The following is a 26,239-nucleotide window of genomic DNA, read 5'->3' on the forward strand; positions in this document are numbered from 1 at the left end:
GAATGTGTTTTTAGATAAGGGACAACAAAAATAATGGGTGAATGAGGTCACAATACTGTACGAATATCAGGACTTGCTTACAAACTTTCCCAGTCTGCAGAGAACAGTGTGGTGAGAACAGCAGCAAAAAGAAGAAGAAGCTTGAGGGAAGGAGGGTCATGTGCTGAAGCTCCACCCCTTATGAACCACTTAGCTCGCCTGTCTGTCAGACTGGGTTATTTTCACACACTCTGAGCCTGGGCAAGATCTCCAGTGTGATTATGAATCCACAGAGGCTACCACAGAAACAGACAGCATGATCTACAGACTCCACAGCCTGAAAAGAATAGGAACTTATCCAGACCTGCCACCAGTGAAGAGGAAAGTCTGTTACCACTAGGCTGAGCTCAACATTTCACTCCTAAGAAGAGGAAGAAACCAGAACAAAGGCAGCTGAAGAAAGTCTGCTCATGAGTTTCACATTAAGATGATGGATCTAAAAAAGCTCAGCGGTGCCATTTACTGCAGCCTGAAGCACAAAAGAAAACACCTTTGAGAAGAACAAGACCAGAAGGTAGGTGTGTGTGTGTGCGTGTGTGTGTGCACATGTACAACATTACACATTAACACGAGTGACCGGTTGTGGGTTCAGCACTTATAGAACATCTAATTATATACAAAAATGCTGTATTACCAACTTTCACACACTCAGGTCCGAGTACAAGCAAATATTTTAGTTCCTAGTTTCTCACAGCTTCTACAAGAGCAATGTGCAATTTTACCATTTCTATCTGACAGACAGTTACTGTTATTTGTAGTTTCTGTAAGGCTTTAATATTCAAGTTTTCTTTTGTAAAATGTATACTTATACTTATTTTCTGTATTTGTTTCTTATAGTTTCTAATTTTATAATTTATAAAAGTGGACAGAACTGCCCCTAAAATCTCGTTATATCTGGTTTAATATATTTAAAAATAAATTCTGACTTTATAGGAGAAGGAGAATATAGAAATTATTCTTAGTTTTGAATGTAAGCCAATGTAAAATAAGAGTTAATTCTTCTAAATTTATTCTAAAGTTATTTTTGAGTATTTCTATTGGTCCATAATTAGTTAAATAAGAGTAGCTACAGGGATCAAGATATAACGGCACATTATAGAACACCTACTGTTGCCCGTTTCCTGTTCCAAATACAGAAGCTATGAAGTATATAAATTCACACACATTTACACGAAGACACGTAAAGCAGAGGGACTCGACAGGGACTAATCCTAGCTGTAGATAAAATCTTTATTCAAAATGCTGTGTAGTTCAAGACTATGCTTAATCTCTATCTGCAAAAATGGTCTCTTAAGGTGGAAATAAACAATTAAACTGTTTTTATTCAAGTTACACAATTTAAACTAATTATTTTTGCATTTAAATTACATAAATATGAATCAAAGTATTGGGACAACCAATCATATCATCTTCATATCTTGCTGGACGTTGGATTACCCAGAGAACACAGTTCTCCCCACTGCTTGAGCTTAATGCCGGGAAGCTTTATAGCCCTTCTAGCCCATGCATTAGGCATGGTGCCAATACATTAATGATTACTATATGCTGTAAAGGCAATACAGTACTTCTTTCTCTACACTATAGAGTATAGACATTTTTTTATTGTCTGTGTGTGCATTGCTCCTATGGGTCAGCAACTTGTGTAACTTTATGGATGTAGAATTTCACAATATTTAGACATACAAGGTATTTTATTTGAGTTGAATAAATGTTGTTCAATTGCTTGTTACCACATAAAACGAACACATTAAAAAAAAAAAAAAAAAAAGTGTAGATACCAGACTTCCAAGTATCTGCCAATACAGTGAATCAACAATATCAACTCTCACTTAACAATAACTGCAGATATTTATATAATTCCAATAGTTATGGGTTATATTCTGGTAAAGACAGTGTTTTGTATCGCAAATAAGATTAATAAGCTTAAATTTAGAACAGAATGTGCAGGTTGATTAAGGGCACATTTTAAAAAGTTAAAAAGAGTGTGTGTAAAAATAAATATTGCTCCAATACAGCAACACGTGCAAATATAGTCATCCCACACTGCGGACACGCTGCAGGATTCAGTCAAGCATCATCTAGTTTTGCAAAAATGATATATCAGTACATTCTGCCAGAATTGGTGTAGATAATGATCAATACAGCATAGGTGCAACCCTATATTTTATAAAGTAATATTTGAATGTTAGACAATATAATACTGTTATATTGCAAATATTTAGTATCATCTTCTACATCTTCAACTTTTTTTGTTGGGGGCCAGAAGGAGAAATATATTTAAAGGTCACGGGCCACAGACTTTGTAATAAAACAAATAATGAAATATACCACTTTAAATAATACATTTTCCTGATTACGTTCATTTACACATAATTTTACTTGACTTACTATCTTTATCTATCTTTGACAGTGTTGGGTAAACTAAGATTTCAAATTGATGTTTCATTTCATGATGTCTCTTAATATTAAACTCCTTAATTACGGAAACTTTTGGCCCGATTTTCTGCACTACAACTGCGCAGCCTCTCCGCTTTTAGACTCTTTGGCCCGTTTTTCTGCGCCAAAACTGCGAACTCTCTCCGCTTTTAGACTCTTTGGCCCGTTTTTCTGCGCTATATCTGAGCACTCTCTCCGCTTTTAGACTCTTTAGCCCGTTTTTCTGTGCTACAACTGAACACTCTCTCTGCCTTTAGACCCTTTGGCCTGTTTTTTTCTGTGCTAAAACTGCGCACCCTCTCCGCTTTTAGACTCTTTGGCCCGTTTTTCTGCGCTAAAACTGCGCACCCTCTCTGCTTTTACACTCTTTGGCCCGTTTTTCTGCGCTAAAACTGCGCACCTTCGCCGCTTTTAGACTATTTGGCCCGTTTCTGACACCTAGCGTTCAAACTTTAAATCTCACATTATAAAAACCTGCTTAACAGCGGGCCAACTTTCATTCTATTTCTAAAATACCTCCGCAAATGGCCCGCGGGCTGTAGTTTGGACACCCCTGTTCTAATGTATCTTCTAATACACAGCATTTTCCTCTCTCCTCTTTCTTTGTCCCAGACTGCAGCGCTACTTTATCCCTGGGTGAAGATGCCAAACAACGTAAGCTGTGATTTCAAAGATGACTTCAAATACACGTTATACAGCAGCGTCTTCAGCCTGGTGTTCATACTGGGACTGCTCCTGAACATGGTCGCTCTGTACATCTTTACTCGTACCCTCCAACAATGGAACGAGACCACCATATACATGATGAACCTGGTGGTTTCCGACACGCTCTTCGTCCTCAGTCTGCCCTTCAGAATCTATTATTTCGTTAACCAGACATGGCCTTTCGGACACACCCTCTGCAAAATCTCAGTCTCGCTGTTCTATACGAACCTGTACGGCAGCATCCTGTTCCTCACGTGCATCTGCGCTGATCGCTTTCTGGCCATAGTTTACCCTTTCGCGTCCAGATCACTGCGGACTAAAAGAAAAGCGAAGATGGCCTGCTGTGGAATTTGGATCATCGTGCTGTCGGGGAGCTTCTCAGTAGGATTTAAAATAAACATATCAGACAGCACTGCGAATCGCAGCTTCTGCTTCGAGAAATACAGCAATCAACAGTGGAAGTCTGAATTATCCAAAGTGGTGGTGTTCATGGAGATGGTGGGCTTTGTGATTCCACTGCTGATCAACCTCTTCTGCTCCATAATGATCATCAAGACCCTGCGCCATCCTACAGGTTCAAACCACGAAGGGCAATTTAACAAGACCAAGATCTTGCGCATGATTGTGGCCCATTTACTCATCTTCTGCTTTTGCTTTGTCCCGTATAACATCAATCTAGTGTTTTACACTCTAGTCCGGAGTCAAACCATCACCAACTGCACAACGGAAAGGATCGTCAAGAGCCTCTACCCCGTATCGTTTTGCATCACGGTGACTAACTGCTGCTTCGACCCTGTTGTCTATTACTTCACCTCTGAAACCATCCAGAACACCATCAGGCGCAAGTCGAACGCCGTCCGCAGCGGCATAAAGCACTGGGATGTACCGGGATCCTCAGTGTGCAAGTCCCTGAGAACAAAATTCCTCAGTGATGAGTCCACATTATGAGGACAAGAAGAGGGAAGGGAAAAAAAATAAATAAATAAATTACAAAACATTCCATACCAACACAACAAGACTGGGTTGACTGTTCTGTGAATTTTTTTTGTGTATATTTTTTATGTAATTATTATTGTTTCACTGTGTATATACTGTATACTATATACTGTATATCTGACAGATTTATTTTGCTTCCTAATTTACAAGGCCAACTACCCAAACCACTCATTAGGACTCCCACTATCACTTGTGACGCCTGAACACCAGGAGGGTGAAAACTAGCACATGCCTCCGCCCTCCGATACATGTGAAGTCAGACTCCGCCTCTTTTTTTTTTTAACTGCTGCTAATGCAGCATTGCAGAGTAGCATCACAGTGCTAACACTCGGAGGAAAGCTCAGCGCGACTCAGTTCTGATACAACAGACGCAGCCTTGTGCTGATCCACATCACCCTAGGAGTGATGAGGAAAAGAGCGGCATCTACTGTACCCACCCAGAGAGAGCAAGGCCAACTGTGCTCTCTCAGGGCTCCAGTAGCTGATGGCAAGCTACATAAACAGGATTCAAACCAGCGATCTCTCGCTGGAGCGAGCCAATATAATATATAATATAGCCAATATAACCACTTCCCTATTTCTACATCCATTATCTGTTTTTTCAGCTCTATTAATCATATTATTGGACACTGTGTAGTTCTATAATAAAGTATGCAGAGAAACAAATGGACTACAGTCTTTTGTTATATTCATTTCCTCCTGTTAATTAAATTCAAAATGTTCAGGAACACAGCAGCTAATATTTGGACGGTGGATTATTCTCGTTTTCAGCACTGAAAGTGACACTGACTGGAATAGTAGTGGTGTATGAGGTGTTAGAACTGCCCACAGGAGGCTGTTGGTGGACTATTTTAATACCATCAGTGACACTGAAGGGTTTAAATACTGAAGAACAGGTGCCAGTGCGCCTTGGAATCTGGTAGTTAGGTTGTAGCAACCGATTAGCTGCTAATGCTGCTGCACCCAGCCATAGTAGAAATCTGGAAATCTAAGCTTACTGTAAATAAATACATTTTCAGGGGAGAAATCTGTGTAGATAAACATCCAGTGCTTGTTTGACTTTAAAAGGAAAAAAATATATATATTTAAAAAATACAGTTTTGTTTACTTAACTTTACTGGATTAGCTGATTTAGAAGAAAAACATGGTGACACCCCTGTTTTATACAGTGCACCTTATGTATGAAAATATAACAGAAAATAGACTTTCATCAATAGTGCACCTTATAATCCAGTGCGCCTTATAGTGTGAAAAATACCGTACGCAGAGAAACAGATAAAGGACTACAGTATGTAATTTTAGAACTACAAACTGCTACACTATGCACAGCAGGGCTGAAAAAAATGGGTGTAGAAAAAAGGATGTGGTTATTTTTGTTATGCTATATCTGTGTATAAATATAACCTGCTTTTTGAAGATATCACAGATTATTATTATTGACTGACACTTATGTACAGTATGTATATATGAAATTAAGGCTCCAGGTTAAATATGGATATGGACACTGAACTCTGTCTGCAGTCTGTGTTCATTTCCAAGATATTTGTGCATATTTTTAATAACCTTAAGGATCTGAACAGAATAGAAATAGAGATCAGTGTAGACAGCAGTTCACATGTTTTTAATGGTCTCAGAGACCACAATTTATACCCTGTTTTTGTTACAGGGATGACATATTATACAAGGTAAACAATATTATTCCAATTTTAAGACGACAAAACTAACTTTTTGCTAACTTAAACAATGGGCAATATTGAGAAAATCAATAATTATTAAAGTCATGCACATATACTGAAAGATAAGTCAGTAACCATTATAGTGACAGGTTTAACAGTGACAAAAAAAAAAAACATCTACTATCACCATGTTTGTGTTTCTGTAGTAAATGTATTGTTTAACATCAATGGCAACATAAATAATGCAAAGGTATTTCAGCAGTGAATGTCACAATGCCTGAAGTGACATTTTCTTATGTGAAGGGAGTGTAAATGAGTTGATTTCTTTATTTTACACCAATACTACTAAAATACTATTTTTATTATTTTCAATTATGACCCCTGACATGCTCTACAATAATTTATTTTGCTACAGTGTTATGAATCATGCAGCTATTAGGAATGGGCTTTGGTTATCTAAATATATAAAGACAAGCATACTTATCTTCAGTTGATTTACATTTACAAGTTCTCAAATAAGAATAAAGCATTTATGTATTATCTTGTTTTATTATTGTATTGTGATCGAATACTTTTGGCAATACAGTGTATATAAATGCTCCCTGTACACTTATTTGTGTAAGTACTATTTATTATTTTATACTGTTCTGTATTAAGCAAAAACAAACCACTGTGCTGTTTAATTTCTTAATAAATCAATAGTTTTCTAAGCGATACACTGAAAGACCAAGCTTTGTTTTTTTCTATAAACATTAACACAACTTTTTTAAGGTGGCATAATAAAACAGAGCATAGAATTGTCTGCATATATAAGTTAGAAAAGGTCTATAGTTATACAAAACATGTTTATGAACTTCTTTGCACAAAATCACTCATATATAAAATCTCACCAGCTCTACTCTTGCCAGTTTCGGTCCCTTTCAGAACAAGCCATTTAGGGGCTCTGTCACTTTTTATGCAAATAAGCTCCTGCTGGCCACGCCCCATGAGCGTGTATCACAAGTTCGTGTTTGTTTGTGCTAAACGGCAAAACACAAACAGGCTACGTCATGTTGAACTGCGACAGAAGCACAAAACTCCCTATTTGAAACTACTTACATCTTCCTCCTTTGCTGACTTGCCACACACAGTATAGGTACAGATCCCTCCCTCAGACGAAGTCTGTTCGCTGATCCCGCTGTGTATTGTCTGAGGTTTGTTCTAAACCAAAAGATTTGCACAACATGTCCCCTTTAAGGATATGTAGATACCCTGGCTAAAAGCTACATGCATGAAAAAACTCACTCACAACTCTTCACATTTCACAATTCAAGGTCAACTTTGCATGCTAAGGGCTATACAAAACAAAAAGGTCACGCAACCACACATCTGTTCAGCAGGGCTCTGAATTGTGCAAAACGACGTTTCATCACTGAGCGTGCTTGTGCTGCAAAAACAGCTTGTCTGCAATATGGTTGCCTATATTTAACTGAAATATTGTACAATAGGGAAACAAACAAACAGTGTGCAGCAGTGTTATTTTTGGACAGCATCATGTGATTAATCGGTCACGGTTTGTATGATATTGCTCTTATTTTTTCTGGGTTTAATGTCACTTCCTATGTGCCAGTGTATAAACACAGATGCAATACAGGTCCCAATTATTCCAACCACTAATCCTATTGTAAGTTTAACCTGAGGTGTCAAGTAATTACGTACAAATACTTTGTTACCTTATATATACCTTATATATGTATAAATGTTGGTTATCTATACTTATACTGGAGTGATGATAAAAAAAAGCCTATCCAGATAAATCTCTCCATCAATCTCTATTAAACCTACATTACTATGCTGTGATGTATGGTATCACTTTTTTTTATCCCATTATCTCCCCAATTTACAAGGTCAATTGCCCACCCACTCATAAAGACTCCCCCTAACTATACTCTCGAACATGGGGAGCTCAGACAATGCGCTGTCATGGTTCAGATCGTACCTCACTGGGCGCTCGTTCAGGGTGTCATGGCAAGGACGGCTGTCCCCAGCCCACTCGTTACCCACTGGGGTTCCCCAGGGTTCGGTACTGGGACCTCTTCTCTTCTCAATATACACCACCTCTCTAGGTCGGGTTATCCGCTCACATGGTTTTTCCTACCATTGCTTTGCTGACGACACTCAGCTATACCTGTCGTTCTCACCAGATGATCACTCAATCTCTGCACGAATATCACAGTGTCTCTCAGACATATCCGCATGGATGAAGGAGCATCACCTCCAACTAAACCTCTCAAAGACTGAACTTCTGGTCATACCAGCAAAACCTTCTATTCAACACAACTTTGCCATAACCATCGACTCTCTCTCTCTCTCTCTCTCTCACCGACAAAGGTTGCTAGGAACCTGGGTGTCATGGTTGATGACCAGCTTCTCTTCACGCACCATGTGGCCTCAGTTGCTTGATCCTGCCGCTTTGCGCTTTACAACATCGGAAAAATTCTACCGTTTCTGACGCAACAGGCCACCCAACTCCTGGTACAAGCTGTGGTAAATCTCACGCCTCGACTACTGCAATGCCGTACTAACTGGCCTCCCGGCCTGTGTAGTAAAACCACTACAGATGATTCAGAATGCAGCAGCACGTTTGGTCTTCAACCAACCAAAACGGGCACATGTCACTCCGCTGCTCATTGAGCTCCACTGGCTACCGGTTGCTGCTCGCATCAAATTCAAAGCTCTTACTATCGCCTACAAGGTGATGACAGTACAGGCTCCTTCCTACCTGCACTCGCTCCTGAAGGCTTACGCTACCTCCCGGCCGCTGCGCTCCTCCAATGAACGTCGCCTCGCTTTGCCAAACATTCACACAAAGCAATCCAGACTGTTCTCATACAGAGTTCCCCAATAGTGGAACAAACTACCTTCCACTACCAGATCAGGAGAATCTCTCGCTATCTTTAAGAAACTCCTGAAGACAGAGCTCTTCAAAGAGCACTTACTCTAACACCTCTAACAAACTAACTAATTCTAACCTCATCTCCTTCTTCCTCTTCTCTACTCCTCTATCCCATTATTTCCCTCTGACCTCCTTAAGGCCCTATCTATAGATGCTTTATTTTTAACTTCTATTATTTTTGTACTTAACCTCTTCTATTATTTGCACTTCAATATTGTAAGTCGCTTTGGACAAAAGCGTCTGCCAAATGTAATGTAATGTAATGTAATGTATCACTAGTAATGCCCCAACACCAGGAGGGTGAAGACCAACACATGCCTCCTATGATAAATGTGAAGTCAGACTCCGCCTCTTTTTGAACTGCTGCTGATGCAGTATTGTCGAGTAGCATCACAGCACACTCGGGAGGAAAATGCAGCAACTTGGTTCTGATACATCAGCTCACAGACGCCTTGTGCTGAACGAGATCACCCTTTGGAGTGATAAGGGGAGAGAGTGACATCTCCTCACCCAGAGAGAGCAAGGCCAATTGTGCTCTCTCAGGGCTCCGGTAGCTGATGGACTAGCTAAAGCTAAACAAACAGGATTTGAACCGGTGATCTAATCATAGTGGCAGCGCTTAGATTACCTCTACCCCCAAATTAGCTGTATTTGGTCCCATTCACTACCATGGCATTCATCTGTGCTCTGATAATCCAAAATAGCCTAGCCATTCACACTTGGGGTTTTAAGTGCATCTACTGTGATCACTTCAGAGCTTTAACTTAATCTACTAATCTCAACTAATCTGACTATTTTTACAAATTAGAGATGGAGGGTGTGGCAGAAATAATCCCTGATTAATTAACTGTTTCCTGTGGGTATAGAGTCTAGCTGTTTCTATTTTTCTCTACCTTCCCTACCTTCTCTACCTTTTCTCTACAATAGAAACAAACTGAACGTTGGATTTAAATGTGTTTTCAATCCACAAAAGAGATTTAAATGAGAAATGTTCTAAAATTTAGTAAGTAAATGTGTAATCTGTAATGCAAGCCTAAACTCTTCCCCCATTGCGTTCGGTCACCAGCACTCTGTGTACTGCATTACGGTACCAATCAGCGAATCCTCTAAACTGAAAATTGGTTATTTTCAACTATGTTGACTGACTGTTGCAGCCTAGACAAGTTCTCATATTTTTTTTCTACTGGAGGAGGGGCTGTTTACAGTAAATGTACTCAGTAATGAGTACGCCACTATATTCAGCTACATGAGACATTGTGGTTCTGTGGTTATGTATGGTTCAGCAGTGAAGAGTTAATTCGAGCAGCAGTGTACTGCAGTGCTTAGCTCTGCTGGAAATGTATTGAGATGCAGTTCCATGGCCAAAGGTGTATATAACCCAAGCCCCTAGTCATGCAGACTGCTTCTACAAACATTAGCGAAAGAATGGGTCTCTCTTAGGAGCTCTGTGAACTCCAGCACTGTGGCCAAGTCGTGAAATTTCACTACTCACTACTAAATATTCCCCAGCCAACTGTCAGTGATATAACAAAGTGGAAGCGAGGGTCAGTATTCTTTAGGCCCTTAATTCTCAATATGCTTATTAAAGCTTATTGTTGACATGCTAAGAAAATGTATCACAATATGATAATATATGGCACATACTGGCCATAATTTCTACATTTTCTAAATATTCGGTGTATACAGTTGTACAAATGTAAATGTAAATATTTTTCTACAATATATATCGCAATATTAAACAATGCAGGGGCCATGATGTCACCAGCCCCGCCCCCACCCACACGCTGTCTGGTCTCTGGACCAATCAAGAGCTGAGTCAGCATCGAGCTCTTAAAACCCGAGGAAAACAGCAAAATAAAAGTAATCGGCCTTTTAATCAGGCATTAAAATGGCTTTTAAAAAGGTAAATAAGAATGTTTCCTGGGATTAAAAGTGTGAATTCAGCTGTAACTGGAAATATCTGCACTGCAAAACTGTGCTGGACTGAGGTGCACAGCTTTTGACACGTGCATTTATAAGCATGTGCCCAACCATGTGGGAGGCCACAGTTACCTCGTGTTTACTCCTGCACCCATCCCCCCTCATGCTTCTCAGGCAGCAGCAGCCTGTCATTTACACAGATACAGAGACAGCACTGTGTATCTAAAGTACTTCTTGTGTCAAGAGTTAAACATTGCAACATGACGTGTTTGATTTAATTGTCTTAAGTGACATTGCGCACATCATGATGACGATACTTTGTACAATGATATATCATGCAGCCCAAATATATGGCCCTACTGGCCACAAATTCTAAATGAAACCTGTATCTACATGAGTATTTTTTCGGTGTATACAGTTGCACAGATAATTTTCTATGGTTACATAAAATTAACATGAACATATGCTATACTGTACATATTCAAATATCTATCGTTAAACCTCCATTCATTTACTAAATATATAACCACTTTAAAACCCTTTATCTTAAAGGCAGCAGAGACATGCTCTCTCCAAAAAACAAAGAGGAATCTGCAGGAAAAGATTGCAGAACCCACTGAGGGGAAAAGCATGTGTCACTGCTTGTTTCTGGAGGGAAGGAATTTGCAGAAAGCAGCACAGAAATGTAAGAAGAGTCCTGTGCCAATAGTGCATGATAAAGACTTCAAAATTCACACCAACACAAAGCAGCTGCTTAATCTCTCTGCCCTTATTTTACTGATACACACTAAAACAAACAGCTGTTTTAGGATAAGAGTGAAGATATGAATTGAATTCATTCCACACATCAATAGAGTCAAACTACTCAAAAATCTATCATTAAATAACAGCAGAAGACAGCACTTGTGTGCACAGAACCACCACTTACTCAGTGGTGAACTCAGTGGTGAACACCATTGTTTGCATATGTACACACTAATTTAATCATGTCTGTGGGCTCGCTCTCTTGCTCATTAGTTATGCTACAAACGATACTCGTCTGCAGACAGACAGTGATCACAGATCAGCAGCAGCAGCTCAGGCAGCTCGGAGGCAGGCAACATGAAACCAGCAGGACAAAACGGTAAGACAATTTAAATATATTTATAGCTCTTTATATATAGGGATAGTCCTCCGCTACCCTTTTAAACCATGCTGTAGCTTAACTGTCCCTCCTTTAGTACAGTAAATACGATGATTGACATTATATCAGATCTTTAATCTACAATATGAGCTTTGAGCATCAAATCTACATGGGATTTTTACTGCGAACCAAATTTACCGAAGTAAGCTACAATATACATAAGCCCTGTCTCCAAGTCTCCTTTTTTATTTTAACCCTTGTGTGGTGTTCATATTTTTGTTACTCGTTTACTTTGTTACTTGTATTTAATTCAGCAAAATTAAGCAATTCTACATTAAAATGCTTTACACATGCTCGCTTCACCTAAATTGCAAGCAATATAAACAGCTTACATGGTTAATATTTGCCCTTTACCTTTCTTATGTTACATTTATTTCAAAAAGTGCTACTTTTTTTTTATTAGTTTTTTAATAAAATGTAAAAGAAAATGAATTAAACTCAAGATATGAGTAGAACATTTGTTTAGTTTCAAATTTACAAATGAAGCAATGTTTATTAGCCCTTGGCCAAACACACTGTATGTAATATAAATGTGGGGGGGGGGGGGGGGGGGGGGGGTGTACAGTGTGTGTTTATCGAAAATGTGTTTTGATATATGTTTTTCACAGTTTGAGTTTGAAAAAATATTTTTTTAGTATCATTTGATGAAAAATGAAAACGGGGCCCACAGACCCGAACACCACACAAGGATTAAATGGTTAAAAAAAAAAAAAAAAAAAACTGAATGTTCACAGAGTCCATAGACCAGCTCCTTCCTACTTGATGGCACTGATGGTCAAAAGAGCCCAAAAGAGCTCTTAGAGCTTCCAGTACGACTCGGCTCGAACCACCATCCCTCAGGACCAATAGAAAACAAACATCCCGGCTCTTCACGGTGTTAAGAGAACCAAGGACAAGAGAGTCACTTGTGGTTTTTCAAACGCAGACTGAAGACTCATCTTTTCAAAGAGTTTTTAAACTATTATCCAAGGGTTCTAAACATCAGCTTTTTTAAAGTTTTGTGTTTCTCTTTATCCTTATCTCTACAATCTAGCTATGGATATAATAAGGTAAACAACAAAGCACTGTTGTATGTCGCTCTATATAAGGGCGTCTAATAAGGAATAAGGGCATCTGATAAATGCCTTAAATGTAAATGTAGTGTTAAGCTTGGGTACCATACAATAACCTCTTTTAGCTCCATTTAGAAAAGAAACTCTGTGCATGTTAAACTTTTAAATAGGTAAAACACTTCAATTCTTTACACACACAAACTGTTTCTTTATGTAACCAAAGGGAATTCTTTAATTGGCTCATTTTAAAGTATTCATGCAAAAACCTTTATTTTAGAATGTGCGTGCTATACTACACCAACATTATACATACTCAAACTAGTTACTTAAACTCAAAAAAGTTCCTTAAAAACTTGTGTAAGCAGGATGCTGCTTTCTGTGTATGTATTTCCCTGTTAAACAATTTAGACTCTTGTTGTAGGCCTACTAAATATTTCACTGATAGGACTACACAAAAGTGAAGATTCATAAAGCTAGTTTTCTCTAAATCCTAAACTGCAAATGAACAGTTTATAATTGAATACTGTCTAGAATTCACTTGAGTTTTATGTTTCAGAAAGAACTACAGTACCAGTTAAAAGTTTGGACACACCTCTTTCTTTCTTTTTATGATTTCTTTAACATTGTAAGTTTAATATTGTTAAAGAAACCAGAATACTTTTTATATATATTTTTTAGATTCTTCTAAGAAGCACAATTATCTTTGAGGACAGATCTGCACACTATTGGTATTTTAATCTCAGTGTCTTCATGAGGGAGAGTCACCTGGAATAGTTTTCTCAGCGCCTTGTAGGAAGGAGTTCCTGGGGGTGCTGAACAATAGTTGCTGCTTTTCTTTCACGCTGTGAAGCTCCAGCTCACCCCAATTAAAATCACCTCAAATCACCAAATCTCAGTTCATCATGTTTAGATCAGGGGATTTTTATTGTTTACTACGTAATTCCATATTTGTCCCTTAATTGTCTTTATGTATTTAATATTAATCTACGATGTAGAAAATAAATTAAATAAATAAATAAATAATGAAAAACACATGATGTGTACATTCATCTTTCCCAAGCTGTCAGATCTCTAAAAGGGTCTATTGAGTCTGAGTCACTAGGAAATGAGCAGAAGGAGAGGAAGTAGGAAACGGGAATGGAAAACGTCCTTTTTAACTGAAGCAAACTGACTGTGAATAAAGTCCAGAATAATACTGAGGAGTACTGTGGTCAAAAGCACCTGCTTCTGACACACCCTATTATAACTAACACACACACACACACACACAAACTACACACAATCACAGCTGGCTGCGCTGAAGCCGCCCACACCCTGGCAGTGGACAAATATTGAATGTCAACAGAAGAAGAGGGATAACTAAATGACTATTTGACTATATGTATATATGTTTGCTGTGCTACTTCTTTTATACCTGTATGATTGGCTTGACCAACTTGCGCACTGTTGCTTTGCCCACAGGCACGTTAGTCACTCAGCCCTGGACACAAGTCATGAAGAACACAGGCTTTGACTCATGAGGAAAGACAGGAAGAACGTTGGTTTGTTGTCATGGATATGATGAATAGGACCACCACCACCACCACCACCATGCTGACGTCTTTCAATTGCACTGTGGACACCAACTATCATTTCGCCTACTACCAGATCGCCTACAGCCTCATCTTCAGCTTCGGCCTGGCCAGTAACGTCATGGCGCTGCGTCGCTTGTGGATCATACCTCGCAACCTCACCAGTACTGCTGTTTACATGGCCAATCTGGCGGCTGTGGATCTTTTCTTCATTGTATCTCTTCCACTGAGGATCTATTACTACTATAATCGGTATCACGACAGTGCCTGGTTTCCAGGACGTGCCTTCTGTCTGTTGACCTTCACGCTCAAATACATCAGCTTATATGGTGGCATCTTCTTCCTGGTGTGTATAGGAGTGGACCGATACTTCGCCGTGGTTCATCCTCTGCTGCAGCGCCTGAGACAGGTCCGCACGGCTCGCGTGCTCAGCTCAATGATCTGGTTAGTGGTTCTTGCGCTCAGCCTGACCCTGCCGTTCCTGCTCTCTGCAGCATCTCTGAGGAACCACCCATGCATGCTGGACCCCTCCTCACAGCGGCACCACACCTTCATCCTGGTCGCTCTGGCCCTGGTGCAGGCGGCCTTTCTGCTACCTGCTCTGCTGCTGATTTTCAGCTACTGCAGCGTCCTGCGTGTGCTGTGCAAACTAGCCCTCCGTAATAAGGCACACCACAAACGAACCCTCACCGTCATCTACTGGGTGCTGGGGGTCTTCCTGCTCTGCTTCGCCCCCTATCATTTCAACCTGCTGGGCTACACACTGACTCACACGGGGGTCCTGCGCAGCTGCGGTTTAGCTAAAGTCACCACAGCGCTGCATCCGATCGTGCTCTCCCTAGCCAGCAGTAACTGCTGCCTCAACCCCCTGATCTACTACTTCTCAAGCAACCTGGTGCACAAACAGGTCGCGGGACACAGGGGGAGTGGCAGCCAGGGAGAGTGAAAAATGTTTCAACAGCATGAAAGACAACAGACATGTTTAAGCAAGAGTTATCCCTTCAGTTCCCTCATAGAAAATGCTCAGCCCACTGCTGTGAGCTCTACTGCAGCAAACGCAGCAGTAAAACTGGCAAATAACTTAATAAACTGGACTTTGTGGGTAGTTTGGACAATGGCCGGAGTGCTAGTTGTGAGTTACAAGCCGAATTATCTGCTGGAACATGTTTAAGACCCTCCTGGACCAGAGCTGGACACTTAGTGTTGCAAGTAAAGGTTTAAAATACAGGTTAAATATGAAAGATTTATTTCAAATTTAGACTGAATGTGATTTGATTTCCTTTAAAAATTGAGACGCAGTCAGTGCTTTTCTTAAACCAGTTCCATTTGGGCTTATAAGAATCGTAATGCTTTTCAGCAAACCAGGCCCTGTTTTCACCAGTTTAACTGGAACTGTCAAACAATCACATCATACAACATCAACAGAGGGTGTTGCATAGTTCATAGCACAGGTCACTTATGTTTGTGAATGTGAACCGTCAAGGCAAAAAAATCGGATTTGAGCAATGTGTCTTGTAATGTGAACGTAGCCTCATTTACTTTTCACTGTTCTGATGTGTTGTAATCATTCATTTGTTCTCATTACAAAATTAGAAACTTTTTATATTTGTATAATCCGAGCTTTTGGTCTCATGTATTATAAGATTAAGAAGCCAGTGAAGCTTACCGCTTTCCACGCAATGCTCTCCATGATCTGATGCTCACATCGGCCCAAGTGCTCGATCATGTCGTGCTTGAGGGTGGGTTCAGCCTTGATGAAGCTCTCAATTACTTTGTAGAAGTCAAAAGCATGAAGCTGGAAAACATCCAGGATCCAAGGGAAGCACAGATCAGTCTCTGGTGATTCACTGCCGCCATTCTTCAGGGAACCTCCTACAGAGTGTTCAATAACAGACCATTAAAGCAAGGTAGAGACTCTCTGACCATCAATCTTTTACCCTCAAGGACCTGTAGCTGTCTGCCCAATAAACTGAGAGAATTAATCAGAACATCACCAGTTCTGCCCACTGTCCTTTATTCAAATTTACACTGTGATATTTTGCTGTTCTGCGATATACAGCTCGGGAAAACATTAAGAGTTCCCTTTAAAACTTTTAAAATTTTGCTATTTATAGGTTTATGTTTGAGTAAAATGAACATTGTCGTTTTATTCTTTAAACTACAGACAACATCTCTCCCAAATTCTAAGTAAAAAATATTTTGGAAATTTAGAGCATTTATTTGAAGAAAACGAGAAATGATCAAAATAACTAAAAAGAAGCAGCGATTTCAGAGCTGAAATAATGCAAAGAAAACAAGTTCATATTCAGAAAGTTTTAAGAGTTCAGAAATCAATATTTGGTGGAATAACCCTGATTTTTAAATCACAGATTTATGAGTATTGGCATATTTTCCTCCATCAGTCTTACACACTGCTTTTGGATGACCTTATGCCACTCCTGGTGCAGAAATTTAAGTAGTTCTGCTTTGTTTGATGGATTGTGAACATTCCATAGTTTCTAAATGTGGTCTAATTTGTATAAGTTGTATATTGCAATATTAACAAAAACAGAACTTACAGAACCAAATTTCACCAGAAGTCAATGAAGCAACATGGCATGATACTGATAATGCAACCTGTGCATCAATAGTGTGATAAAAACTAGTTCGATAAAAAAATAGTCTGATAAAAACAAATGTAAGACAGATATAATCGATAAAATGGCAGATATTGTCAAACAAAATGAAAATATTTTGAATACAATATATAGTGCAGCCATAATTATCAGACAAAAGGTCTAAGTAGCTTTAAGACAGCTTACCAACATAGGTTGCCAACACAACCTCAAGTGCAGAGGCAAGGAGTGAGGTATGGAACGTAGCATTGTTGAGGAGTTTACTGTGAAGAAAAACAAACACAAACTCTCACAACACTGATCTGATTCTGCATGCACATGCTAATATACAGTATCTAGATGGTGAGGTTTTTTCAGGAGTGAAACATTTACCTGAAATTCTGCACAGAGAGCCTCTTCTCTTCCTAAAAACATCAACAACCCAAACACAGCAATTAGAACCACAGTTATAGAGGACTAAATCAATTGTGATGAAAATGAATGAATCATGTTACCAAGTTTATAGAGCCTGGTGATGTATTAATGTTTCTATTTAGTAAAGTAAACACAGCCTCACTACTATAGTTTAAAATTTTAAATAATGTAAATGTAAACTTTACTGATGATCAGTGATGGTGTGGAGAGACATGTCATCTGCTGGTGTTGATCCACTGTGTTTTATTATCAAGTCTAAAGTCAGTGCAGTTTTGTTTTCCCACAAAATCTTACAGCACTTCATGCTTTCCTCTGCTAATGAAAACTTTTATGGAGATGTGGATTTCATTTTCCAGCAGGACTTGGCACACTGCCCACACTGCCAACAGAACCAATTGGTCTTATATAATATTTAAATTTTCTGAGACACTGATTTTTGGGTTCTCACTGGCTGTAAGCCATAATCATCAACAATAAAAGAAATAAACACTTAAAATAGATCACTCTGTGTGTAATACATCTATATAACATGAGTTTCACATTTTGAACTGAATTACTGAAATAAAGTAGCTTTCAACGATATTCAAATGTTTTGACATGTATTAGTAAATCCATTTAACAGTTCTTACATGAATTATTTTATTTACATGTATTTCTACTCACTGATTTGAGCATGGACTCCATGACTTTGTAGTGGAGCTGGACACCAAGAGTGAACCTCTGTAGACCAAAACCAACAAACAAAAAAAGTGAGCTTTAATTTTTTTAATCTTTAATAGCAGGTGATCTATGAGTTTTCTTCAGTACCGTTTTGCCCAGGCCTTCACAGCGCTGACCAACAGCTTCAGCAAACTTCTGGCAGAAGATCTGACCCAGCTGTCCAACCCGCTTAGTGATCTCTTCTGATGGGTCCACAGTGCAGTTCTGTAAAGAGCATTTTAATGGAATTAATTCAGTTTACTTCTGAGAGTGTTTCACACACACAGTTCACTTGTTTACTTAAGTTGTTTTCACAGCTCAATGCACAAAAATGTGCCCCAACAAACCAAAACATCATTATATTACCAATAAAGACCTTTTATTTTAAACATAAGCCCTATTCGGACGGGATTAGTTTCTCAGGGGGGCGTCTGTGAAAAATATTTTACATTTCACTCAGTGATAAAACACTTGCTTCCATGTGAGGTGACAAAACACAGATGTGGATCCGGATGGCACTAAAATTACCGGAGGACCACGGAGTTCAGCGAAAAACAGTAGATAATTCAGCCTGTAATTTTCTTAGTGGACGTCTGAAAAAAAAAAAACACAGATTGCCATTCCGGACAGGAATAAAATAACAGAGGACCCCCATAAAAGAGAAAATTACCCCAGGACGCCCTGAAAAACTAATCGTGGCTGGGATTTTTTTTGCACATGTACTGCATTTCCATAGATGTAATAAAAATGATATTTATTTTATATATTATTTTAATGCAGTTTTTTTTAAACATGAAATCAAATGTGTCTCGCTGGGCCGAAACAATTATACACAAGGTTCTTTTTGTTAAAACTGTACCTTGAAGTAAACAATAAGATTGCCAGAGGGCTGGTCACTGGCTGAGGTAAGTCCTCCCCTCAGCTGCTGTATCGAATTCATAGCAGCTCTGGAAAACAGAAAAATCATGTGAAATAAAAGCAGGAGCACAGAGAAAGCTGTCAACACAGGAGCATATTTTTGTACTGATCACAACTCCACCAGAAAGCACAAGTGGGTTTTTAGTGAATTTTAGTTATTTATTTATTATATTTAAATCACCAGATGAAGATTATCAGGACAGAAACTCCCCTTCAATGTAATGGAATCAAAATCAATTTCAATTTCTTTCACTTCACACAGGTGAAAAAAGGTCTTATTAAACCTCAAATACACCATTAAAGAGCTACAATATACTGTGTAGGCCTACAAACCATCTGACCACTGCCAAATGAAGTCAACCAAGACCAAATATGTCTTTATATAGTATTAATCAGATTTAATGCCATTATTTAATAGTGCTATTTTCAATATAGAGGTAGGCAATATTATGATGTGTTATCATATATTGATATATATGGATATTTACATTTTAAACCAGTGCTTAAAATGTTGGTACTGTTTAATTGGATGAATATGAAATAATATGAACAAAGTTCACTATATTCCATATGGGGCAGTGTTTAAACTGTAGTTTTGTTTAAGGATCTGTTGCTTTAGGTCAGGGGTGTCCAAACTTTTTTTTGTTGGGGGCCAGAAGGAGAAATATATTTGAAGTCACGGGCCACAGACTATAATAAAACAAATAATAAAATATACCACTTTAAATAATACTTTTTCCTGATTATTTCATTTACACGCCATTTTACTTGACTTACTGTCTTTATCTTTGACAGTGTTGTGTAAACTAAGATTTTTCAAATTGATGTTTCATTTCATGATGTCTCTTAATATTAAACTCCTTAATTATGGCAACTTTTAGACTCATTTGCCCTTTTTCTGCACTAAAACTGCGCATCCTCTGCGCTTTTAGACTCTTTGGCCCGTTTTTCTGTGCTAGAAATGCGCACTCTCTTCGCTTTTAGACTCTTTGGCCGTTTTTTGTGCTAGAAATGCGCACTCTCTCCGCTTTTAGACTCTTTGGCCCGTTTCTGACACTTAGCGTTCAAACTTTTAATCTCACATTATAAAAACCTGCTTAACAGCGGGCCGACTTTCATACTATTTCTAATATACCTCGCGGGCCGCTCCAAAAAAGGAAACTGGCCGCAAATGGCCCGTGGGCCGTAGTTTGGACACCCCTGCTTTAGATACATTCTGATCATGACCATGGTCATCTAGATTAATGTTGCGTCTCATAAAAATGTTTTTAAATAGTGTGATAATATTTTAATATCATATTGCCCAGGACTAGTTCAATAAAAACAGATAATCAATTAATCAATATGAAAATGATGATGAACAGCTACTTCAATATAGTGAAATAAAAACTCAAATCCACTCAGTTCTCCTACCGGATTGGGGTCTGTGGTGGAACGAGAACGTTCTCTTCTCCAGACTGATTCTTCTTGGGCATCATCTCCACTTTTGTACTATAAAAGCAGCAATATGTTCCACATGTTAATAAATGCAGTGTAGTATAAAGAGAACATGCTGTTATGTAGCATTATTTATTGTGGTTTTGCTAAATCTAAAACACAGTAATGATCAATACGTACGCTTCCTCTTTCCCTGGACAGAGCGTCTCATCATCATCCAAGAACAGCCTGGCATCAAAGTCCTTGTTTTTATGGTAGAGCTCATCATACTTTTTGGATAAAGTTTCTACCTACAGAGAACAAAGTGCTCGGTTTAAAGGATTTCTGGTAAAGGATTGCAAAATACAGCATTTCACAGAAATGACAGTGCGAGGTCTTCTGTTGAGTCAGCAGCAATATCGCTAACTCTCGTAAAAAGTTCATAAAATGATGGAGGTAATCAAAAACCATCCTGAGCCCTTAGAGTTGCCACGCAACTGATAACACAGGCCAATTCAGCTCACACTATCACCTCCAGCATGAGCAGCCTTTCTTAAGCAAATATTAACTTCAGCTCATTCTCATCACTGAACATAATCAGGCCTTAAATTTATTTCTCAGGGAAACAGAAGCTTATGAGCATTTAATAGGCAATATGAAGCAGCATGCGATGTTAGCTCTAGATAAATCACACAGTTCAACATCCTGTAGCATCTGTTAACCCTCGTAATTCGGTTAGTCTGAGACTGACTGGACGGAAAAAGGAAATGAAAGCACTGCTGTACAGTAAAAACTCCATTTCCTTTCTCTCTTCCGCAAGAAGACATGAGACGAACTAACAAGAAAACTACACACAAAGTGATTATTGTAAAGCTTGAGCAACAATACACAGAAATAAGCCAATCAGTGGTTTTTGACCATCGCTAACTCTATTCACAATAGAGCAGTCAGCACTATCCCTCCCTTCATCCCCCCCACAACACTGTATACAAAAACTAATAATTAAACAACAAATACTGTCAGAAATTAAAAATAAAAAGGCACTACAGGACAGCACAGCAGCACAGCACTTACTGCAGGAAACTCCTGAGATCCAGACAAGCTCAATGAGTCCAGAAAGGCACAGAAACTGCTTTGGTACACATTCTTTACCTGTAAAATAAAAATAAATATTTAATTATTTAAATAAATTACATAAAAAAAAAAAAAATAAATAAAAAAAAAACAACTCAGAAAATTAGACCAAATCTTTACTTTTGGCAGTGTGGGCATTGTGCCAAGTCCTGCTGAAAAATGAAATCTGCATCTTCATAAAAGCGACGTGGCTCTCTAAACCAGGGGTATTTAATTTGAATTCAGTACAGACTAGTTAGAAAACAATTCGTCAGGCCAAGATCCGGACCGTCGTCATTTTTAACTTGTGTTATGATTCAGTGCTTTATATCCTGTATACTGAAGAAGCCTATACTAGTAGTTCTGTCAGTGTTTTATATCATCATCAACTGAAAGACAAAACTAATTCAAAATAACAAATACTATTCATTATATTTCAACACTATTTATTGTTTTAAATAGGCCCGTCACAATAATAACATCATCGACTTATTATACAATAAACGGAAACCCCCTTAATAATTTAACTTTAAGATTATTAATGTGAATCTGTATGTTAACTTTGTTTCAAAATGCTATATTTATTCTATTTCATTTTATTTATATTAGATTTAGGCCTGCCTGTCATGGTAATTACATGAATGACAAATCCTACAATATATGGAGAAATATTTGCTGAACTTGGCCAGAATATCAGCTTTGTTTAAAAACAATATTTTATTTAATATTATTACTGTTAGTGTGTTTTATTTTAATGTAGTATTTTAATTTCTTGTTCTGGTGCGCACCATCTGAATTAACCTTTTATCGCTTTATTCTTTGACTGCTGCTTCTTCTCACTGTGTACTTCGCCTGTGTGTGCCCCGCTCTCCCGCATCTGCCCAGATCTGATTGGCAGAGGAGAGCGTTTGGTGATCTTACAGCACACGTGATTGGTCTGTGAGTTTACTGTGCAAATGGAAAATGTACAAACGGAAAAAAGCATTGATTACAATCATACTTACATATGAAACCTTGAGCTGAAATAGACTAATTCCAACCTTAAATTCAATATATCTCATAGTAAAAATATACATTTTCCCACTAAAAATTATTTTTTAAAAATCCAAACCAAAACTTAAACACATTTTCAAGATGTACTGTAGATTTTTTGTGATAACTGATCTGTGAGATTACATGTTAATCACATGACACTCTTTAAAGATCTTTTACAGATAAAAGGTGCAGCTTGTTGAATGTAACCACAACCATCAGATTTTGAGTGTACTACAGCAAATAAGAGTCCACTTTAGCTAGAACTGCAACTGTATACTGATGTGGAAGGAAGTGAACATGCAACACCCTCCACCCATTTCAACCCCTCAGACACTAAGATTCTATAAAAAAAAATCCAGATTTACTGCCATCCCCAGATATCGTAAGACCTTATCTTACACAATAGCTTCATAGTAGATACGCATGTGTAATTCATAGTGGATCATTTACAATGACCCTTAAAGGGAAAGGCTGGTAAAAAAAAATAACATTATCTATCTCTTACCTCAGATGTACATAATCAACTAGCCAAAGCATTTAAAAAGCATGTAAAGCATTTAGGTGCTCTTATCTGGGCTGCTGTTAACTTGTGGTTTTTAAGACTGGTAACTCTGAGGAACTTATCCTGTACAACAAAGGGAACTCTTGCTCTTCCTTTCCTGGGGTGGCCCTGATGAATGCCAGTTCCATCATAACGTTTTTGATGGTCTTTGCGACTGCACTTGAGGATCCTTTTAAAGTTTTTAAAATCTTTGGGATTGACTCTTTTTTTTTTTCTTTACTTAGTTGAGTACTTCTTCTTTAAACAGACAAGAAATTCAAGTAATTAACTCTTGATGAGTTCAGCACAGCTGTTAACTGAAAGCATGAAATAAAGCTCATAAAGCTGACTGAGGAAATATATCCAGCCAATATGTGCAAAACTGTCTAATCTAAGCAAGCGGTACTACTTTGAAGAATCTAAAATATAAAACATATTCTGGTTATAAATTTGATATGTTTTTCTTCATAGTTTGGATGCCTTTAGTTACTGTACATTAGGGGTGGGCGATATGGCTCTAAAATAATACCACGATATTTCAGGGTATTTTTGCGATAACGATATACTTGACGATATAGGAAAACTTCATTTCAGGAATATAGTATAATAGTATAATCACAATGTGGCAAAATAAATAATATAGCATAAAATAATATAATGCAGCAAATAATATTGCAGAATATTTAGTGCATGCATATAAACTGCAAACTAAAACAATTATACAATAAATACACCTAAAGCTTCACAGTAAATAATAGACTACTTTTAAGACAGAACAGCCCTATTATCACAATATGGATTTTTAATATCATGATATTTCTGTGTCACGATATATTGTATACGATATAATATTGCCCACCCCTACTGTACATGACATAAAACATCTCTCAAGCTCATTAAATGACCTCTAAATCTTTAGCTGTATTATGTCAAATTCTGTGTGATTTTCAACATTTTTGAAATGATATTTGGAATAAATAAATTAAATAGGACTTTGGGCATGCTTTTACAGTGGGCAATAGTGGCACCGTGATTAGAGCAGGCATTAGACAGGCACACTGGATATTGATCCTACAACCCTGTCACAATATATGATGTTATGTAATAACAAAAGTTTGGGAGAGGGACCACGCCCCAACTCTACGTTCTAACTCCACCCCGTATCAATCAACCGTCCTATAAATACCTCCCCTAACTAACTACCTCTCGTGACGAAGGTTCGCAACCCACCTCCTCCCCAACAACCCCCTTTTTCTACTCTTCCACTTCTTATTAAATAAAAGGGGGGGGATATAACTGCACGCTTCTTCAAGCACGCAGTTAAGAACTCCAGCCCAAATTTCCCTGAGTTCCCTCCCCTTTTTCCTTCTTCTTTCTCTACTTTAGGCGTGGTCCGCACTTAGCAAACAGATTTTAATGGACAATATGGACTCCAATAAACACAATGGATAACACTGAAGGTGTGCTCACAGCTGCGTTGGTTTACTGAATCCACGGGTTTAAAGGCAGAAGCCAAAATCCAATGTAAGTGTCTTTCTCTCAGATGTAGTACCTCAGATACTAAATATCTCTTGGCTGATAGAATACATCTTGGGTAAGTGAGACTGTAGTCTGTAGGTCAGTGACAGAGAGCCTGCTGACCTTCTGCAGCAGAGTGTGGTTTAACAGCTGCACACTAGAGAAGAGGAAGAGCCTCCAGCGAGTGTTAAGTGCAGCAGAATTCATCATAGGCAAAATTTATAATGTCCAATTCCAAAGAACAGCCAGTTATATCACTAAAGACCCCACCCACCCTGTACACCCCCCAGCCCTCTGGGAAGAGATACAGGACAAGCAAACCCAAAACAAACAAAAACTGTTTTTAAACAGGCGGTTAAAAGCATTTCCACATCTTCACTGTCTGAGACTGTGGTGTAAGAACCACAAACTGTATTTGTTAATTACACATTGCCCTTTACATTGGTATGCCACTCTTGTTTGCACTTTCTCCATTTCATTTCTGCTGTCATACAAAACATGCAAATATAGAGATGCAAAATATATTTAGTTTTTTTTTTTAAGCAATGACAGCTATTCTGAAAATAATAGGTGGGCAGGCGTGGGGGTGCTATGTATACGACTTACTTTTAACATACGACAACATATATATATATATATATAGAGAGAGAGAGAGAGAAAAAAATATATATATATATATCATTGATAAATTACTTCATTTCAGTAATTGAGTTTATTATATAGATATATTTCTCTCTAGAGAGAGAGAGAGAGAGAGAGAAATATATCTATATAATAAACTGAATTACTGAAATGAAGTAATTTTTCAATGATATTCTGATTATATACATATATATTAATATCAGAATATCATTGAATAATGAGTTTCATTATATAGATATATTACACACAGAGAGATCTATTTTAAGTGTTTATTTTATTATTGATAATCATGGCTTACAACCAATGAAAACCCAAAAATCAGTGTCTCAGTAAATTTGAATATTATATAAGACCAACTGGTACTTTCTGCAGTGAGGGCAGTCCTGCTGGAAAATGAAAGTCGCATCTCCAGAGGGAAGCACACATATATATAATTCTTTGTTTTACTAAAATGAATGATCTATTTATCTAGCTAGCTATAGCTGCCCATTACCTCACCATACAGCAAGTGTGTGGATTATCTCACCTCGTCCATGCTGCAGTCGCTTTCTTTACACAGCGTCTCGAGCAACTGTACGTCCATCTCAGGCGGCCGAGGCTTGGCTTTGTTACGCCTTGAGGTCCGAGTTGGAGGACTCTGGGCTGTGGCACTTACTGCTGACTCTGAGGACAAAAAGAGAGGATGAAATTATGGATTAATTAGCCCAAAAAAAAAAAAAAAGCTTTAAAGGGCTAAGACAGTAATGTTAACTAGCTGAGGTACCAAGGGAACTTAACCAAAACACTGGCTGTCTTTCTTAGTGTGAGAAACAGAA

The 26,239-nt window shown here is 38.2% G+C and overlaps 3 protein-coding genes across 3 annotated transcripts in view; 2 read left to right on the top strand and 1 right to left on the bottom strand.

Annotated features, from left to right (window-relative positions):
* The window catches only part of rb1 (retinoblastoma 1), a 58,622-nt gene that overhangs the window by 23,726 nt on the left and 8,657 nt on the right, over positions 1–26,239 (bottom strand). Inside the window, exons 8-17 of the mRNA XM_022676016.2 lie at positions 25,951–26,087; positions 21,650–21,727; positions 20,777–20,886; positions 20,573–20,650; positions 19,101–19,188; positions 18,350–18,466; positions 18,206–18,262; positions 17,501–17,532; positions 17,315–17,391; positions 16,180–16,385 (exon numbers count right to left, since the gene is read on the bottom strand). Coding sequence (XP_022531737.2) covers positions 16,180–16,385; positions 17,315–17,391; positions 17,501–17,532; positions 18,206–18,262; positions 18,350–18,466; positions 19,101–19,188; positions 20,573–20,650; positions 20,777–20,886; positions 21,650–21,727; positions 25,951–26,087 — 980 coding nt within the window. The remainder of the gene's footprint in view (positions 1–16,179; positions 16,386–17,314; positions 17,392–17,500; positions 17,533–18,205; positions 18,263–18,349; positions 18,467–19,100; positions 19,189–20,572; positions 20,651–20,776; positions 20,887–21,649; positions 21,728–25,950; positions 26,088–26,239) is intronic.
* Positions 105–6,568, top strand: lpar6b (lysophosphatidic acid receptor 6b). Its single transcript, XM_022676017.2, has 2 exons — positions 105–553; positions 3,088–6,568. The coding sequence occupies exon 2, from the start codon at positions 3,118–3,120 to the stop codon at positions 4,126–4,128; it is 1,011 nt and encodes a 336-aa protein (XP_022531738.1). The 5' UTR covers positions 105–553; positions 3,088–3,117; the 3' UTR covers positions 4,129–6,568.
* Positions 11,640–15,588, top strand: LOC111193870 (lysophosphatidic acid receptor 6-like). The gene is made up of 2 exons (XM_022676018.2): positions 11,640–11,830; positions 14,404–15,588. The coding sequence occupies exon 2, from the start codon at positions 14,494–14,496 to the stop codon at positions 15,457–15,459; it is 966 nt and encodes a 321-aa protein (XP_022531739.2). The 5' UTR covers positions 11,640–11,830; positions 14,404–14,493; the 3' UTR covers positions 15,460–15,588.

Source organism: Astyanax mexicanus, chromosome 17, assembly GCF_023375975.1.
Source record: "Astyanax mexicanus isolate ESR-SI-001 chromosome 17, AstMex3_surface, whole genome shotgun sequence".
Taxonomy (NCBI): Eukaryota; Metazoa; Chordata; class Actinopteri; order Characiformes; family Acestrorhamphidae; genus Astyanax; species Astyanax mexicanus.

Bases quoted from the DNA above. Each gene is read 5' to 3' on its own strand.
- lpar6b (XM_022676017.2), top strand. From the start codon at position 3,118: ATGCCAAACAACGTAAGCTGTGATTTCAAAGATGACTTCAAATACACG.
- LOC111193870 (XM_022676018.2), top strand. From the start codon at position 14,494: ATGGATATGATGAATAGGACCACCACCACCACCACCACCATGCTGACG.